This window comes from Ursus arctos, unplaced genomic scaffold, assembly GCF_023065955.2.
Source record: "Ursus arctos isolate Adak ecotype North America unplaced genomic scaffold, UrsArc2.0 scaffold_29, whole genome shotgun sequence".
Classification (NCBI taxonomy): Eukaryota; Metazoa; Chordata; class Mammalia; order Carnivora; family Ursidae; genus Ursus; species Ursus arctos.
In genome coordinates this window covers 32,300,738-32,318,481 of record NW_026622974.1, presented here as the reverse complement: position 1 = coordinate 32,318,481, position 17,744 = coordinate 32,300,738, and the positions used below count along the sequence as shown (strand labels likewise).

At 36.6% G+C, this 17,744-nt stretch overlaps 1 protein-coding gene across 1 annotated transcript in view; it reads left to right on the top strand.

Annotated features, from left to right (window-relative positions):
• The window catches only part of LCA5 (lebercilin LCA5), a 65,487-nt gene that overhangs the window by 13,355 nt on the left and 34,388 nt on the right, over window positions 1-17,744 (top strand). Inside the window, exons 2-3 of the mRNA XM_026507027.4 lie at window positions 8,510-8,849; window positions 13,036-13,565. Of these exons, the coding sequence (XP_026362812.1) occupies window positions 8,651-8,849; window positions 13,036-13,565 (729 nt within the window). The 5' untranslated portion in view covers window positions 8,510-8,650. The remainder of the gene's footprint in view (window positions 1-8,509; window positions 8,850-13,035; window positions 13,566-17,744) is intronic.

The window sequence follows — 17,744 nt, the reverse complement described above, 5'->3', positions numbered from 1 at the left end:
GTTAGTCATCATACAGTATATCCTTAGTTTCTGATGTAGTGTTCCATGATTCATTAGTTGCGTATAACACCCAGTGCACCATGCAATATGTGCCCTCCTTAATACCCATCACCGGTCTATCCCAATCCCCCACCCCCCTCCCCTCTGAAGCCCTCAGTTTGTTTCCCAGAGTCCACAGTCTCTCATGGTTCATTCCCCCTTCTGCTTACTCCCCCTTCATTCTTCCCTTCCTTCTCCTACCAATCTTCCTATTTCTTATGTTCCATAAATGAGTGAAACCATATGATAGTTGTCTTTCTCTGCTTGACTTATTTCACTTAGCATAATCTCCTCCAGTCCCATCCATGTTGCTGCAAATGTTGTGTAATTGTTCTTTCTGATAGCTGAGTAATATTCCATTGTATAAATGGACCATATCTTCTTAATCCAGTCATCTGTTGAAGGGCATCTCGGCTCCTTCCACACTTTAGCTATTGTGGACAATGCTGCTATGAACATTGGGGTGCATGTGGCCCTTCTCTTCACTACGTCTGTATCTTTGGGGTAAATATCCAGTAGTGCAATGGCTGGATCGTAGAGTAGCTCAATTTTTAAGTTTTTAAGGGACCTCCACACTGTTTTCCAGAGTGGCTGTACCAACTTGCATTCCCACCAACAATGTAGGAGGGATCCCCTTTCTCCACATCCTCTCCAACAATTGTTGTTTCCTGCCTTGTTTTGCCATTCTAACTGGCGTAAGGTGGTATCTCAATGTGGTTTTGATTTGAATTTCCCTGATGGCTAATGATTTTGAACATTTTTTCATGTGTCTGTTAGCCATTTGTATGTCTTCATTGGAAAAGTGTCTGTTCATATCTTCTGCCCTTTTTTTGATTTGATTATTTGTTTCTCATGTATTGAGTTTGAGAAGTTCCTTGTAGATCTTGGATACCAGTCTTTTATCTGTAGTGTCATTTGCAAATATCTTCTCCCATTCCGTGGACTGCCTCTTAGTTTTTTTTGACTGTTTCCTTGGCTGTGCAGAAGCTTTTTATCTTGATGAAGTCCCACAAGTTCATTTTATCTTTTGTTTCTCTTGCCTTTGGAGATGTGTCATGAAAAAAGTTGCTGTGGCCGATGTCAAAGACGTTGCAGCCTATGTTCTCTATGATTTTGATGGATTCCTGTCTCACATCGAGATCTTTCATCCATTTGGAGTTTATCTTTGTGTATGGTGTGAGAGAGTGGTCAAGTTTCATTCTTTTACATATAGCTGTCCAATTTTTCCGAGCACCGTTTATTGAAGAGACTGTCTTTTTTCCACTGGATGTTTTTTCCGGCTTTGTCAAAGATTAGTTGCCCAAAGAGCCGAGGGTCCATTTCTGGGTTCTCTATTCTGTTCCATTGGTCTATGTCTGTTTTTGTGCCAGTACCGTGCTGTCTTTGTGATCACAGCTTTGTAGTACAGCTCAAAATCCGGCATTGTGATGCCCCCAGCTTTGTTTTTCCTTTTCAACAATTCCTTGATGATTCGGGGCTTTTCTGGTTCCACACAAATTTAAGGGCTGTTTGTTCCAGTTCTTCGAAAAATGTCATTGGTATTTTGATCGGGATGGCATTGAAAGTGTAGATTTCTCTGGGCAGCATAGACATTTTAACTATGTTTATCTTCCAATCCATGAGCATGGAATATTTTTCCCTCTTTTTGTGTCTTCTTCAATGTCTTTCAAGAGTGATTTGTAGTTTCTAGCATATAGATCCTTTACCTCTCTGGTTAAGTTAATTCCGAGATAACATATGATTTTTGGTGCTATTGTAAATGGAATAGATTCCCTAATTTCTTTTTCTTCAGTCTCATTGTTCGTGTATAGAAATGCAACTGATTTCTGAGCATTGATTTTGTATCCCGCCACGTTACGGAATTGCTCTATAAGTTCTAGTAGTTTGGGGGTGGAATCTTTTGGGTTTTCCATATAGAGTATCATGTCATCTGTGAAGAGAGACAGTTTGACTTCTTTGCTGATTTGGATACCTTTTATCCCTTTTTGTTGTCTGATTGCTGTTGCAAGGACTTCTAGTACTATGTTGAATAATAGTGGCGAGAGTGGACATCCTTGTCGTGTTCCTGATCTTAAGGAAAAGGCATTCAGCTTTTCCCCATTGAGAATGATATTCGCTATAGGCTTTTCATAGATGGCTTTTATGAAATTGAGGAATGTACCCTCTATCCCTACACTCTGAAGAAAGGATGCTGTATTTTGTCAGATGCTTTTTCTGCATCAATTGAGAGGATTTTCCTTTTTGATGGGGCCTTTGCCTGGTTTGGGGATCAAGGTAATACTGGCCTCATAGAATGAGTTTGGTAGTTTTCCTTCTGTTTCTATTTTTGGAAACAGCTTCAGGAGAATAGGTATTACTTCTTCTTTGAATGTTTGGTAGAATTCCCCGGGGAATCCGTCAGGCCCTGGATTCTTGTTCTTGGGGAGGTTTTTGATCACTGCTTCAATCTCTTCATAATTAATCGGTCTGTTTAGATAATCAGTTTCTTCCTGTTTCAGTCTTGGTAGTTTATAGGTTTCCAGGAAGGCATCCATTTCTTCTAGGTTGTTTAATTTATTGGCATAAAGCTGTTGATAAAAGTTTCTAATGATCCTTCCTATTTCATTGGTGTTGGTTGTGATCTCTCCCCTTTCATTCATAATTTTATTTATTTGGGTCCTTTCTCTATTCTTTTAAATAAGTCTGGCCAGTGGCTTATCAATCTTATTTATTCTTTCAAAGAACCAGCTTCTAGTTCTGTTGATCTGCTCTACTGTGTTCCTGGTTTCTAATTCATTGATCTCTGCTCTAATCTTGATCAGCTGCTTTCTCGTGCATGGGTTAGGCCTGTTCTTCTGTTCCAGCTCCAGCTTCTTGAGGTGAGAATATAAAAACTGCATTTTAGATTTTTCTATTCTTTTGAGTGAGGCTTGGATGGCTATGTTTTTTCCCCCTTAGGACTGCCTTTGCAGCTTTGGAGTGATGTGGTTTCCTTCTCATTGGTTTCCAAAAATTGCTTAATCTCCATTTTAATTCCCTGGTTTACCCAATCATTCTTGAGCAGGATGGTTCTTAGTTCCAAGTGTTTGAGTTTCTTCCAAATTTTTCCTTGGGATTGAGTTCCAGTTTCAAAGCATTGTGGTCTGAGAATATGCAGGGAGTAATCTCAGTCTTTTGGTATCGGTTGAGACCTGTTTTGTCACCCAGTATGTGGTCTATTCGGGAGAAAGTTCCATGTGCATTCAAAAAGAATGAGTATTCTGTTGTTCTGGGGTGTAGTGTTCTGTATATATCTATAGGTCCATTGGTCCAGTATGTCATTCAAAGCTCTTGTTTCTTTGTTGATTTTCTACTTAGGTGATCTGTTTATTGCTGATAGTGGAGTGTTGAGGTCCCCTACTATTAACGTCTTTTTATCTATGTGTCTCTTTATTGTGGTTAAGAGTTGGTTTGTGTATCTAGGTGCTCCCCTGTTGGGGGCATAGATATTTCTAATTGTCATATCCACTTGTTGGATACATCCTTTAAGAATAATATAGTATCCTTCTGTATCTCTAACAACAGTCTTTAGTTTAAAATCTAATCTGTCTGATATGAGAATTGCTACCTCAGCTTTCTTTTGAGGTCCATTGGCATGGAAAATGGTTCTCCATCCCTTCACTTTCAGTCTGGATGTATCTTTAGGTTCAAGACGAGTCTCTTGTAGACAGCAAATGGATGGGTCATGTCTTTTTATCCAATCTGCAACCCTGTGGCGTTTTATGGGAGCATTTAGGCCATTCACATCGAGAGTGATTATTGAGAGAGATGATTTTAATGATGTCATGTTGCTTGTGAAGTCTTTGTTTCTATAGAATGTAAATTTCTGTTCTGTATCACTCTTGGGCCTTTTTACTTTTATAGAACCCCCCCCTTAATATCTCATGTAGGGCTGGTTTGGTGGTTACAAATTCGGTCAGTTTCTGCTGATCCTGGAAGGTCCTTGTCTCTCCATCAATTCTGAATGACAGCCTTGCTGGATAAAGGATCCTTGACTGCATTTTCTTCTCAGATAGAGCTTTGAAAATACCATGCCAACCCTTCCTATCCTGCCAGGTCTCTGTAGACAGGTCTGACGTTATTCTGATGTTTTTACCTCTGTAGGTAAAGATTTTCGTCCCCTTTGCCGCTCTCAATATTGTATCCTTGGATCTAATATTAGCGAATGCACTATGACGTGACTTGGTGTAGGTTTGCCGTGATTGACCTTGGGAGGGGTTCTCTCTGCCTCTTGGACACGAATGCTTGTTTCCTTTGCCAGATTAGGGAAGTTCTCAGCTACAATTTGTTCAAATATCTCTTCTAGACCTCTCTTTCTCCACCCCCTCAGGGATGCCGATGATTCTGACATTGGAACGTTTCACTGAGTCAGTAATCTCCCTTATTCTACATTCTTGAGATTCGATTTTTTTTTTTTTTGAGCCAAGTTTCTGTTTTAACTTTCTCTTCTTCCATCCCATCCTCTAATTCACTAATTAGTTTTTCTGCCTCATTTACCCTGGCCGTCAGAGCATCTAGTTTAGACTGCAGTTGATTCATAGTATTTTTAATTTCTGCCAGATTCGCTCTCATTTCTGCCCTTAGAGATTCTATATTCTTGTTAATATTTTCATTAATATTTTTTTCAAGCCTACAACATCTTGACCATTGTTACTCTGAACTCCATTTCTGAGAATTTGGTTATATCCATATCCATCATTTCTGTGGCAGAGGCCACAGTCTCTGTCTCCTTTCTTTGCTGAGGGTTTCTCCTCCTCCTCATTCCGATGAGGAGAGGTTGCGGGGTTGCCCAGAGCCCAAATTATTGACCACGACCCAGGCAGTGTGCACTTGTTTTATAGGGACCTTAGGGATGTGGGCTTCTTGATTTTTCAGCCTGCCGTCTGGAGGAGGGGCCTGCTGCTCCCATACTCAGGCAACTCTGTTTGGGTAGAGGTTCCGTGTCCCCTGCGTGGGGGGATGGGGATGGGCACACTGTGAGCCGGTATTTCCAGGCTTTTGTTCTCTGGCAGCTTTCCCTGGCGGTTTGCTGTGACTCTTCTGAGAGTCAGAGCAGCAGTGGCCGAATCCTAGCCTCTGTGTCAGAACGGATAGATCGCAGTCCGCTCTCTACTGAGCTCTCTTGGCCACTTTAACTGTTTCTGTCGGTGCTGCCAAAAACCCCGCAGGGTCCGGGGTTGTGTGCACCACAGTCGCTCTCCCAGCCCTCGCTTCCAGGGCCCGCACGTCTCTGTCCTTTGTGCTTCTAACACCACCAGCTGCCCCGGTTCCACGCGCGCTCCCGAGCTCCCTGTTTCAGTGTGGTGCGCACTCCAGAGCGCCGGTTTTCAGTCTGGTTGCGCACCCGCTCCCAAGCTCTTGGTTTCAGTCTAGTTTGAGTGCTCAATTGGGAGCTCCGGTTTTCAGTCCGGTCGAACGCGCGTTCCTGGGCTCACTATCTCAGTCTGCTTTCTTGAGGGTGCCGGTCTGCGAGTCCGGCCTGCTCCCCAGTACAGGTGGCTACTGCTTCCAGGTGCCTGATTGCGGTGGTTCCCTCCCCCTTGCATTCATCCTTGATATCTGTGCACGGATTCACGGCTCCCCGCTTTGTACCTCAATACTCAGCGCTGGAGATGTTCATTTGTAGGGATCCGGATGTATCTTCTTGCGTCTCAGGCTGATTTTGTGGGTGTTCAGGATGGTCTGGTAGATATCCAGCTCGAGTCAGGGGACCAGCTGAAAAAGGGGTCCCCTACTCCTCCGCCATCTTTTCCTCTCTCTCATCTTTCATAGTCTTAAATTGCTAATTCAAGAAATACCATAAGAGTGAAAGTATAAGCCACTAAACTAGCTATCCCAGGGAGAAGTACTTGAATAAGGGAGCAGTGGATGTTTCCTCTTTTTTTTTTTCTTTTTTTAAATAAACTATATGCATATATTTGTGGCAGGGGTGGGGAAGAATGAGTGCTAGTGCATACGAGATGAATGGCAGGTAATGTTTTGTGGGGTCTATCTTTTGCAGTGAAAAGTTAGGTGGCAACTCCGATTAAGATGGAACTGGTCATAGGGAGCTATTTCTGCTATATGCATATAAACAAATAATCCTTATTTATACCATATGATCAGCTTTTAATTATATTGTAATTAAAACTAAGTCTTTGACAAGGACTATCAGTCAATTTACTGAGCATCTTGTATGTTTGAATTGTAAATGTTGATTTTTACTGAGTGCTTATTGTGTCATAGTTATTGAATTATCCTATTTAACTGTCACAACAATTCTCTAAGGAAGTTACTATTATTATTCTCTTTAAAAATGAGATCATTGAGATTCAGTGAGCCAAACATCATTATGTATCATTTTTAAAAATTAAAATTCGATAGTATTAAAAATTATACTTCAGTCACATTTGCCACATTTCAGGGGCTCAGTAGCTGTATGTGGCCAGCTACCATACCAGATAGCACAGATTATAAAACATTTCCATTCTTGCTGAAAGTTTTTTTGGACATTAAGTGTTTTTTCATTAAGTGTTTAGTTTGTCCTTTTACTTTTTAAAAATATGAAACATTATATATACAAATTTGTAATCTTTTTTGATAGATGGTAATATACATGCTTTGTCCATATTCCTTTTCTTAATATATTGTGGAGATCACTCCAGACTGCAGAAAATACACAGAGGTAGTGCTCATTCCTTTAGTAGCTTTATAGTATGTTGCCAGTTCCTTTTTGATGGTCCTTCTGATTGTTTTAGTCCTCCAGCACTGTAATACTGCTGCAGTGAACAGTAGTAGTGTTGCCTGGTATGTACGTCTTTTGCTGTATAGTACTAGAACGACTATACTTGAATTACTAATTTTGTCAATGGGATTTTGTTTTTTTCTGAATATTAAAAATAATTATTCCAATTAAAAAGGTAATCCAATTTTATTTTATTAGAAAATAAAAATACATAGAGAAGAAAATCATCTAAAATTCATGTTGCACAGACACTATTTTGTTGTATATGTATCTCATGGTTTATAAAATTTTTTCAGTTTCTGAGGGAAGAATATTCAGTATTTTCAGTATTTTTTTCAATGAATATGTATAGCTGAGATCATATTGTATTCACTAGCTTGAAGTTCCTCTTTACTGTAGTTCTATAAACATTTCCTCTGGTAACACAAACCTTTTATAAGTGTTTCTAACAACAGCATGATGTTATGCTGTATTGATTTTTACAATATTCTTAATTATTCTGCAATTGTTAGACATTTACATTGCCTCTGTTTTTAAAAAAAATTGTACTGTAGGGGCACCTGGGTGGCACAGTTGGTTACCTGCACTCTCTCTCTCTTTCTCAAATAAATCTTTTAAAAAAAAATGTACTGTATAAACATTGGTACATAACTTTCCCCCCATTTTTAGGATTATTTTCTTATTATTTAGGAATGGAATTATTGGATCAAAGGTTAAAGTGCAATTAAAGTTTTAATACATCTTGCCAACATTTTTTCCGAAAATCCTGTGGATCTTTTCTTGATAGGCATTCTAGCAGCATTGAGTGTTGTTTTGAAAAAATCTTTGATAATTGGTAAGTTTAAAAATTGTGTCTGAAGGGGCACCTGTGTGGCTCAGTCAGTTAAGCGTCTGTCTGCCTTTGGCTCGGGTCATAATCCCAGGGTTCTGGGATCAAGCCCCACGTCGGGCTCCCTGCTCAGCAGGAAGCCTGCTTCTCCTTCTCCCTCTCCCTCTGCCTGCTGCTCCCCCTGCTTGTGCTCTCTCTCTCTTTCTGCCAAATTAAAAAAAAAGTGGTATCTGAAGTTGAATATTTTTATGTGCCTATCATTTGTATTGTCAGCTGTGGGTCTTAACATGTATTTGCCCATTTAACTTTTGATCTCATATTTTTCTTATGAGGTGGTATGAGTTATATATGTTAAGGATGGTAACCATTTTTGTGTCATATTGCAGATGTTTTTCATCAGGTGTTTTAATTTGATTAATTTTTTACATACTTTAGTTTTACACTTTGATGTAGTTAGGTTTCTGTTGTTGTTCCTATTAGCAGGCTGGCCTTAACCACCCCCTGCCTCCCCAGAAAAGAAAAAAATGGTGATTTGATCATTATACATCTGTCAAAAATCAGCATTTGTCTTTATTATAAATCTTAAGATTCAGGGGAGTCAAAGTCAGTTAATTTTTATTGAAAAACAGTTATATGTCAGGCATTTTACATGTTCTCTGTCCAAGCTACAACATTCTTTTCCCCACATACGATAAACAACAGTGTGTGAAAATATAGGTAAATTGAATTACAGCTTCTTTTAAAAATTATAAGCAGTGTATTATTTGCTTTTAGTATCTTTCATTGTAATTAACCGTAAAACCTATTTAACAAAATATAATGAGTTTCCTTTCCCCTTCCTTAATTGTAGGGGCAAAAAGTGTATCTTCTCATTGCTAATGTGCTAATCTCTACTACAGATACCTAGAGAAAACAAAGTGCAGACGTGAATATTATCACCAGGATCTGAAGATTCTAAACATTGCTCTTCAGGCTTGTCATGGAGTTTTCTGGAGAAAGGAATCTGTGAAATTATGTGAATAGAGACTATTTTCAAAACCATGGGGGAAAGAGAAAGAAGTCCAGATAATGATCAAGAAAGTAAGGCAGGCAAACACCATTACTCTTATCGCTCATCTGATTTGGGAAGTACGCCACAGTCTTCTGGCCGGTCATCGCTGGTCAATTCTTCTTCGCCTACGAGTATTAAGGGAAACAATCCTAAAAGACAAATTTCAGATAGCCAAGTGCATCATCAAGGTAAGCATTCTCTAAGAGTCCAGGGGACCTAGAAGACTCATTTTGAGTGTTTAGGAAAGTTGTACGAATGAAACTTCTATTACTGTGTATATATTGATATGTGCATGGAAATGGGCTGATCGACGTTTTGAATAAGATGTATTTTTGTATATGTAGTTATATATATTTAGTTGTTGTATATATAGTGTTATATATAGTTGTTGCCTATGGTGCTGTGTATTATCCTTTGTTATAATCAAAATCATACTATATACAGAAGAAGGAACCATTAATAAGCCTTCTCATTTTGTTCTCTTCTTCCTAAATAAGTGTTTGTCTTGGTGTTTCTGAGGTACTGTAAAGGCAAAAAAAAAAAAAAAAAAATCACAAAATCTTTATACCTTTTTAAATCTTAACCTCTAAAAAGCAGCAAAAGACATTGCTATAAATTAGTTAAGGGGCATTTTTATGGAGAGAGTAAAATTACTTCCTCTAGGTTACACCGTGCTTACTGCAAAAGTTCAAATTAAATCTAGAAATGGAATTTGGGACTTGGGACTTCCACTGTTTTCTATAAAACTGTGTTATAGTGGAAACAAGATTAATCATTAGAAATAATTTATCTTATTAAAATGTTCCTAGTTTGAAACTACATATTAATATATATTTGACAAGGCAGTGTTCTAGAAATCTCTTCATCTTAATAAATTTCTGGTCAAAAGACGCCAGATGTACTTTAGTAACAAAATATCTAAGGACAACCATAGAAAAATACACCATAGAAAATTAGGCTAAGGTAAATGAGGTAGTTATAGTATACATTAATGAATGCAGCACAATTATAACAGCACTAGCTTAGAATGATTATAGAGTTTGGATTGCAAGGCAGAGAGGGGTCAAATTGGAAGCCGAAAAGGAAAACAGGGGTCAGGTCATGAGACACCTTGAAACCTATAATAATATATTGGCTCTCCTTTTCCGTGGGGAAATAGTTAGCTACTGAACAGATCTAAGCCAGGGTATAATTAAATTTGCCTTTATAAATTTTTACTTTGAAAAGTAATATTTGCTTTTAAAAATTGTGGAAACCCTCTCGTGGACCTCTGATCTAACTTCCCAGGAATGTCCATTCTTATAACAATTGGGTGCTTTTTCTTTTTCTTTTGCTTGTACAGTGCTGTAGGTTTTTGGTCTTTTCCTCTAAATCTGTCTCAGTGTGAGCCTCTTGTTTTGATTTTGTGGTATTAAACTTTTGCTGTCTAATTAAGAACAAACGGACTGTAGGGTTGAACCTTAGAAAATGCCTATTTATTCCTAAGAAATAACTTACATATTTGGGGAATTATTGGTGCTATTGGTAGGAATACTTTAATTTTTCACCACTTCCCCAGAAGCAATTTAGGAGGCCACCTAATTAAGGAGTCAGAAATTCTTAAACCTTACCTTATTTAAGAAGATAATTGAGAAAAAGCTTTGAAAAACCGTTCCAACATCACCCAGAAAATTTCAGTTATTATCTTCAGTCTGACTTGTACTATTTTCTGCTTTGTATTGTCTTCTGAATTAAAATCTGTGGTAATTTGTCTACCTTAGATCAATCAACAGGACCACACCTATTACAGTTAAACACCTTAGTGTTAAACACTGAATTAGTTTCTTTTTAAGCTGGCAACCACGAGTGTACGGTAAACTAAGGACAGAGCAAATGTGATTAAAACAGTATCTTAAACACTTGAATTTGTGGATTTGCATGTTTGATAGCATATTCTTCCTTTCTCTTTTTAATTTTCAGCATATCTAATTATTTTTAAAAATAAAATTGTTGCTTTATCAAAAGTTATGTGCATAATGATAAAATGTGATAGTTTAAGTTAAACATGTTTATATATTACCTGTTATATATTTATTATATTTCATGTTTTATCGATAGTATAAACATCTTAAGTCTTTTATAGATGCATAATACATCTTTACATGTTTTTTAAAGGGGTCATATTTTAAAAAAAGCATTTTCTCACCCTCTTTTCATAGTGACTTAACAGGGGTAGAAGAAGAGTGATAACACATGACAGTCATCTTTTCTCTTATTAGCACCGTATTTCATCTTGATGGTTTTAAAAATGAAAATAAAGTAAGCTAGGAAATATTTTTGAGTTCAGGTTAAATGTACTTCGTATGATCAGTTTTTAGTCATGCTAACAGAACATGCTAAAACTAAATGTTAAGATTATTAGGATGTGAAAAAGTTGGTTTTGGAAGCCCTTCCTGTCTGACTGAACATTTGAAGTAAGGTATTAGTGGAAAATTCTATCCTGATTCTTATATAGGTCTTAACTTTTCAAATAAAATAAGTTTCTATTTGTATGAAATCTTGTTTGCTGAGAAATATAATTTTATAATCATTTTTATGTATAAAGTTTTTGTCATTCCAAGAATTGAGTCCATATTCCATAAAAGTATATGGATACCAAAACTGTTAACTCAGTATGTGGGGAAGGAAAGAAAATCGAAATGATGGATGCCCCAATTTAAAATTGGAGCAGTGCTGTCCGGGGGAAATACAATGCAAGTCACAAGCACAGGCCACACATGTAATTTCATATTGTCTGATAACCACATTAAAAAAGAGAAACAGGTATAATTAATTTTAATAGTATATTTTATTTAATCCAAAATGTCCAAAATATTTTTATTTTAAAATGTAGTTAATATAAAACACTGTGTTTGAAACATTATGCATTTTTTTTAACTGTTTGAAATTCAGTATGTATTTCAGTTATGGCATACATATCTCACTTCGGACTATCCACATTTCAAATCTCTCAAGCCACATGTGGCTAGTGACTACTACGATATTTGAGGGTGTAGTTCAAAGTTGTAGGCTTTTCCCCATTTCTTATTATTACCACTTCCTTTTGTGTGTTCAAACAGTTATAGAACTGAAATCCAAAACATTGGAGTCTTCCATTTTTTTTAGATGAAATTTTGTAATGTAAATTGTAAATATTACTTGTTACTCTTTACTTGTTTACATAATGGAATCAAGGTATCCATGGCTGGAGAGAGGGTAGGGAAAGGTTGAATTTTCTGGTTTTTCTTTTTTTTTTTCCCTTCTGGAATGCATTTCCTCCATGGAAAAAATGCAGTCACCTTGGAGATTAAAGTTCATTATTCTCAACTGTGGCAGACTTCCAGATGTCTCTTTTTAAAGGGCAGGGGCTTTGTATATTGGGGCCTAAGTTTAATGAACTTTTAGTAAAACTAATGACATTCCAAATTTTTGTGAAATGTTATTTAATATGTACAGTTTAAAGATTTCATATGCCTGTATTTTTTAGGGTGTAGGTTTTTTTTTCATCTTGTTCTCAAATTATGTCAAATGTTTTTGATTTGAACCTCACACAAAAGAAAGCCCCCAAGCAAGCATTTAAAATCACGTCTGTACTGCTAAAAGTGTTTTTCATTTTCAATCACTGATAAGTGGGATTAAGTTCTTATTACTGACAGAGAATATTTGTGGAGAACTTCCTGTTTTACATTCATTCTTTGTTTAATCCTCACAACAACCTAATTATGTTTGGTGGTGTTATCCTCATTCTATGGGTGGGGAAAATAGACCTGGAAAGGTTTAGCTAAATTGCCCAAGGAGTTAGTAAGTGGTCAAAGTCCCAAACCCAAGTCTTCTTGCTGTACAGTGTGGTGTTGTCTTGTTTCACCAAATAAAGAAAAAGAGTTCTAATTAATTTAGAGAAAACATGTATTTCCACGTTCTAAATTATAATCCCAAATATCTTGGCATAAATTACTTGACTATCACAGTATTTTGTCCAGTGTTTATTAAGCCCCATGCTAATGCTGATGATGCTTGTGTTCGAATTCTGGCTGGCCATCTTATCTATAAAGTTAAAGATGGTAAAGCCTGATGCTGCCATTTTTTAAAGCAATGTAAAATAATTTCCTGTAAACCATTGGGATATCATTTGGTACCAGTCAGAATATTCTTGACCTTCCTTAAAAGAGATTCTGAACCTTTCTTAATAAAAACATATTAAGACCTCTAAGTAAAACCTGGTACTTTAATATGGTAAGATCATTTTTTAAGGAACAAAATAACTAAAGAATGTTATAGATCCACTTGTGTTAGAATGAAAAGATAATATTACATTGGTATAGCTTTTCCTTTACATTATTACTGTTTCTTTTTTAGCCCCTAGGAAGCCAAGCCCTAAGGGTCCACCAAACAGAAAGGGAGTCCGAGTGGGATTTCGCTCCCAGAGCCTCAATAGGGAGCCACTTCGGAAAGATACTGATCTTGTTACAAAACGGGTTCTTTCTGCAAGACTGCTAAAAATCAATGAATTGCAGAATGAAGTAACTGAACTCCAGGTCAAGTTAGCTGAGCTGCTAAAAGAAAATAAGGCTTTGAAAAGGCTTCAATACAGACAGGAGAAAGCCCTGCATAAGTTTGAAGATACAGAAAATGAAATCTCGCAACTTATTGCTCGTCATAACAATGAGATTACAGCACTCAAAGAACGCTTAAGAAAATCTCAAGAGAAAGAACGGGCAACTGAGAAAAGGGTGAAAGATACAGAAGGTGAACTATTTAGGACAAAATTTTCCTTACAGAAACTGAAAAAGATCTCTGAAGCTAGACACCTACCTGAGCGAGATGATTTGGCAAAGAAACTAGTTTCAGCAGAGTTAAAATTGGATGACACCGAGAGAAGAATTAAGGTAAAACTTACACAGCTTCTAATTGTGCTTTGTGTTGTTTTTCATTGGGTGTTTAATGTGCTCTGTTAAGACTGCTTATTGCAGTTCAGCATATGCTTGAAAATGAAAACTATTTTTTTTAATATTTAAAACTATCTGAGTACGAGATTAAGAAAAAATTAAGATTGTATATTTAAGAGCAAGATAGAAAAAAATTACACATTAATGGGCCACCTGTTGATGAATGAGTGTTTAATTCCATGAATCTTAGTCATTTTGGGGAAATACATTATTTGATTATCTGTTTCTCTAAAATTGAAAATGATACACTAATAGCTGTAGTGTATAAAACTGACATTTGGGGCCATTGTGTGAGAAATGCCACATGAAAAATACTTTATTTTTATTTCTTTGAACATTTGTAAAAGACATTTTTGGGGGCAGGGCTTACCCTTATTCCCCCAGATAGAAACTAATATGAGAGGTAGGTGGAAGAATATTGAGTTGCTAGTCTGAGAATACAGCAGAGCTTTTAAAAAGATATTTTTCTTGGAATGAGTTGAAAAAAGAGTACTACCCCATGACTGTTACACAAAGAATTTGTATTAGATGCTACCTCGTACGTGTGTGTGTGTCTATGTGTGTATGTATATATGTATGTATATATACATACATATATACATACACATAATAAAATTGCATAGAACTAAATACATATGCAACATATATATATATATGAATATATGTGTGTGTATATATGTATATCAAACAGAAGCCCTGAGTCAGGGCTTATGAAAATCGATGAGTAGTTAGGAAGGCAAAGCTAGAGAAAAAGTATGGGAATAATGCCCGCTGTGAGAGCTCTCTGAACAAGTGCAACTCAGAACTACAAATAAATTAACTTTCTGCAATGTATTAATTAGGTGTTTTTAATACATGGTATGTTACAGTGCATCTTTGTATAGGATACCATGTTTAGTATACCACTGCTAAGCCCAGGGGCAGTGGCTTACTAATACTGTGTAAATCAGTGGTTAGAAAAAGTACCTAACTTATTCTATACAATTAGCAATCATTATCTTCTGTTTCAGTGCACAGAAGATACCCTATTGTGTAGGCTTCATCAGTGATCAACCCAAACTGCCTAGCAAACATATGGAAACTTTTTTTTTTAATGCTGCTTTTTTTTTTTTAAGATTTTATTTGTTTATTCAGCTGAGATAGTGAGAGAGGGAACACAAGCATGGGGAGTTGGAGAGGGAAAAGCAGGCTCCCCGCTGAGCAGGGAGCCCGATGTGGGGCTCCATCCCAGGACCCTGAGATCATGACCTGAGCGGAAGGCAGATGCTTAATGACTGAGCCACCCATATGCCCCAGAAACTTTTTTTTTTAAAGGGCCACTTACCTTGAGGTAGGGTGGGGGTAGGGTCTGAAAGCAATTAACTGTCACAAGAAACGACAAACATTTTAATTATTTTTAAAGGGGAGTATAAAATGTGCCATATCTTGGATTTTAAAATTGGGAACCAAGAGCACAGAATGCTAATAATGATTAAAAAAACAAAAAACAAAACCTCTGTGTATGTATAAAACTAGAGAGAACATGGTGTCGCAATGAAGACACACACACATAAATACTGTGGTTCTCTCTTATAGCCAGTTATGAAGGAGGTTTATGGAGTGTGGGGGGACGAAGAGAAAGAAGGAAGAGAGGAAAAACAGAAGTCTTTGGATTCTGAGTAGTAGATGGAGGTTAATTATGTAGCTGTCCACTTGGGAGCATGAAAATCAGTCATCTGTAGTGATGACTTTGAAATAGTTGTTAACTGTATAGTGTCCTCAATTCTTTTTTATTCTTACTGGATGTAAAAAAATGTTTTTAACTTTTTATTTTAATTATACGTTGATATACAGTTGTATAAAAAGTATATGTGAAGATCCCATATATGCTTCATCCAGTTTCTGCAGTGGTAATATACTGCATAACTACAATGTAATATTACAACCAGGAAATTGATTTTGATACAGTGATACAATCCTTCAACCGTACTCAGGTTTCACTAGTTTTACATGCATTCATTTGTGTTTGCATGTATGTATATGTTTAGTTCTATGCAGTTTTATCACATGTGTAGATTTATGTGACCACCACCAGAGTCAAGATGCAGAACAGTTCTATCACAAGGATCCTGTGTTACCAGCTTTATGGGCACAGCTGCCATCTTGCCTTCTCTCTCTAGTGGCATCCACTAATCTGTTCACTATTTCTATAATTTTGTCATTTTAAGAATGTTATATAAGTGGAGTCACGTAGTGTTTAACCTTGAGATGAATAGATTTCATTTTTTTCCCTTGAGCTCCATCCAAGTTGTATATATCAATAGGCGTGTTCCTTTTTTATCCCCGAGTAGTATTGCATGGTATGGATGTATCACAGAGTGTTATGATACATCCCACTGGAGGACATCAGGGTTGTTTCCAGTTTTTAGCTATTAACTAATAATGCTGCTCTGATCATTCATATACAGTTTTTTGTGTGAACACAAATTTTCATTTTTCTGGGATATATGCCTGAAAGTACACTTGATGGGTTGTATGATAAATGCATTTTGGGTTTTGTAAGAAACACCGTTCTCTTTTTAGAGTGCCAGTGCTCTTTTACATTTCTGTCGGCAATGTATAATTGATCCAATTTCTCCACATCCTTGCCAGCTTTTGGTGTTACCACTCTTTTATATTATAGCCATTCTGATAGGTGTTTAGTGCTATCTCGTGGTTTTAGCTCGTATCATTCCTGTGGTTAATGATGTGCATCTTTTGTGGGCTTATTTGCCATCTGTAGGTTCTATTCATATTGTTCATGTTTTTTGCCTATTTTCTAATTGGCTTGTTTGTGCAGTTACTGATTTTTTTTAAGTTCTTTATATATTCTAGTTACAAGTCCTTTGTCAGATATGTGGTTTGCAAATATTTTCTCCCAGTCTGTAGCTTGTCTTTTCATCTTCTTCACAGGGTCAGAGTTAAAGTTTTAAATGTTGATGTAATCTAGTTTATCAGATTTTTCTTTTATGGATTGTGCTTTGGTATAAAGTCTAAGAATTCTTTGCCTATTTCTATCACCCTTTGCCTGTAGCCCCCGAGATTTTCTACTGTGTTTTTATCCAAAGGTCTTATGGTTTTCTGTTTTACTTTCAAGTCCATTTTGAGTTAATTTTTGTATAAGATGTGAGGTTTAGGTTAAGGTGTTTTTTTTTGTTTTTTGGTTTTTTTGCCTGTGGTACCCAGTTACTCTAGTAACCATTTGTTGAAAAGGTACCCTTCTTCTGTTGAATTCAGCACCTTTTTCAAAAATTAGTTGGGCATATTTTTATTGGTCTATTTCTGGATTCTTTAGTCTGTTCTATGAGTCTGTCCCTCTGCCAATACCCCACATTCTTCATTATAGGCAACATAGTAATCCTTAACATCAGGTAGAGTGATTTCTTTCATGTTATGCTTAATTTTTAAAAGTTTGGCTATTTTAACTATTCTGGTCCTCTGCTTTTCCATATAAACTTTAGGATACGCTTGTCTTTGTCTACAAACACCTTCCTGGGGTTTTAATGGGAAATGCATTAAACATGGATCAATTTGTGGAGAGTTGTGTTGAACCTTCCTACTCTCGAGCACAGTATATTCTTCCATTTATTTGGGTCATCTTTGATTTCTTCCATCATCATTTTGTCATTCTCAGAATATAGATCCATATAGGTTTTGTTAGATTATACCTAAATATTTTATTTTCTTTAGAGCAGTTGTGAATAGTCTCAGTTCTTTCTGGATGAGAAAAGTATGTTTGAACTTTTATTTTCAAATTTCAAAGCTAATTTTGTTGTAATAATTATTTTCACAAGGGGTTATGAATGTTTTATGCACATGAAGGAATAGCTTGGTTTTGAAAGTTTACTCTCGAATCTTAGGAGTGTTGAGTTAATTAGCTATAAGCCTCAGAGTTTGGTTGGGAGATCTAAACTACTTCATTTCTGTTGTGTTTGAAGTTATATTGGAATTGACATTTAATATGTTATTATGAACCTCCTCTCAAATCAATCTCATTTCAGCTGTCACGCCATATACTAGCTCTCTTCTGAATGCAGGAGCCTCAGCAACCCACCCGAGGGTAATTCTGTACTTTCTAGCTTACTTTTTCATACTTCCTAA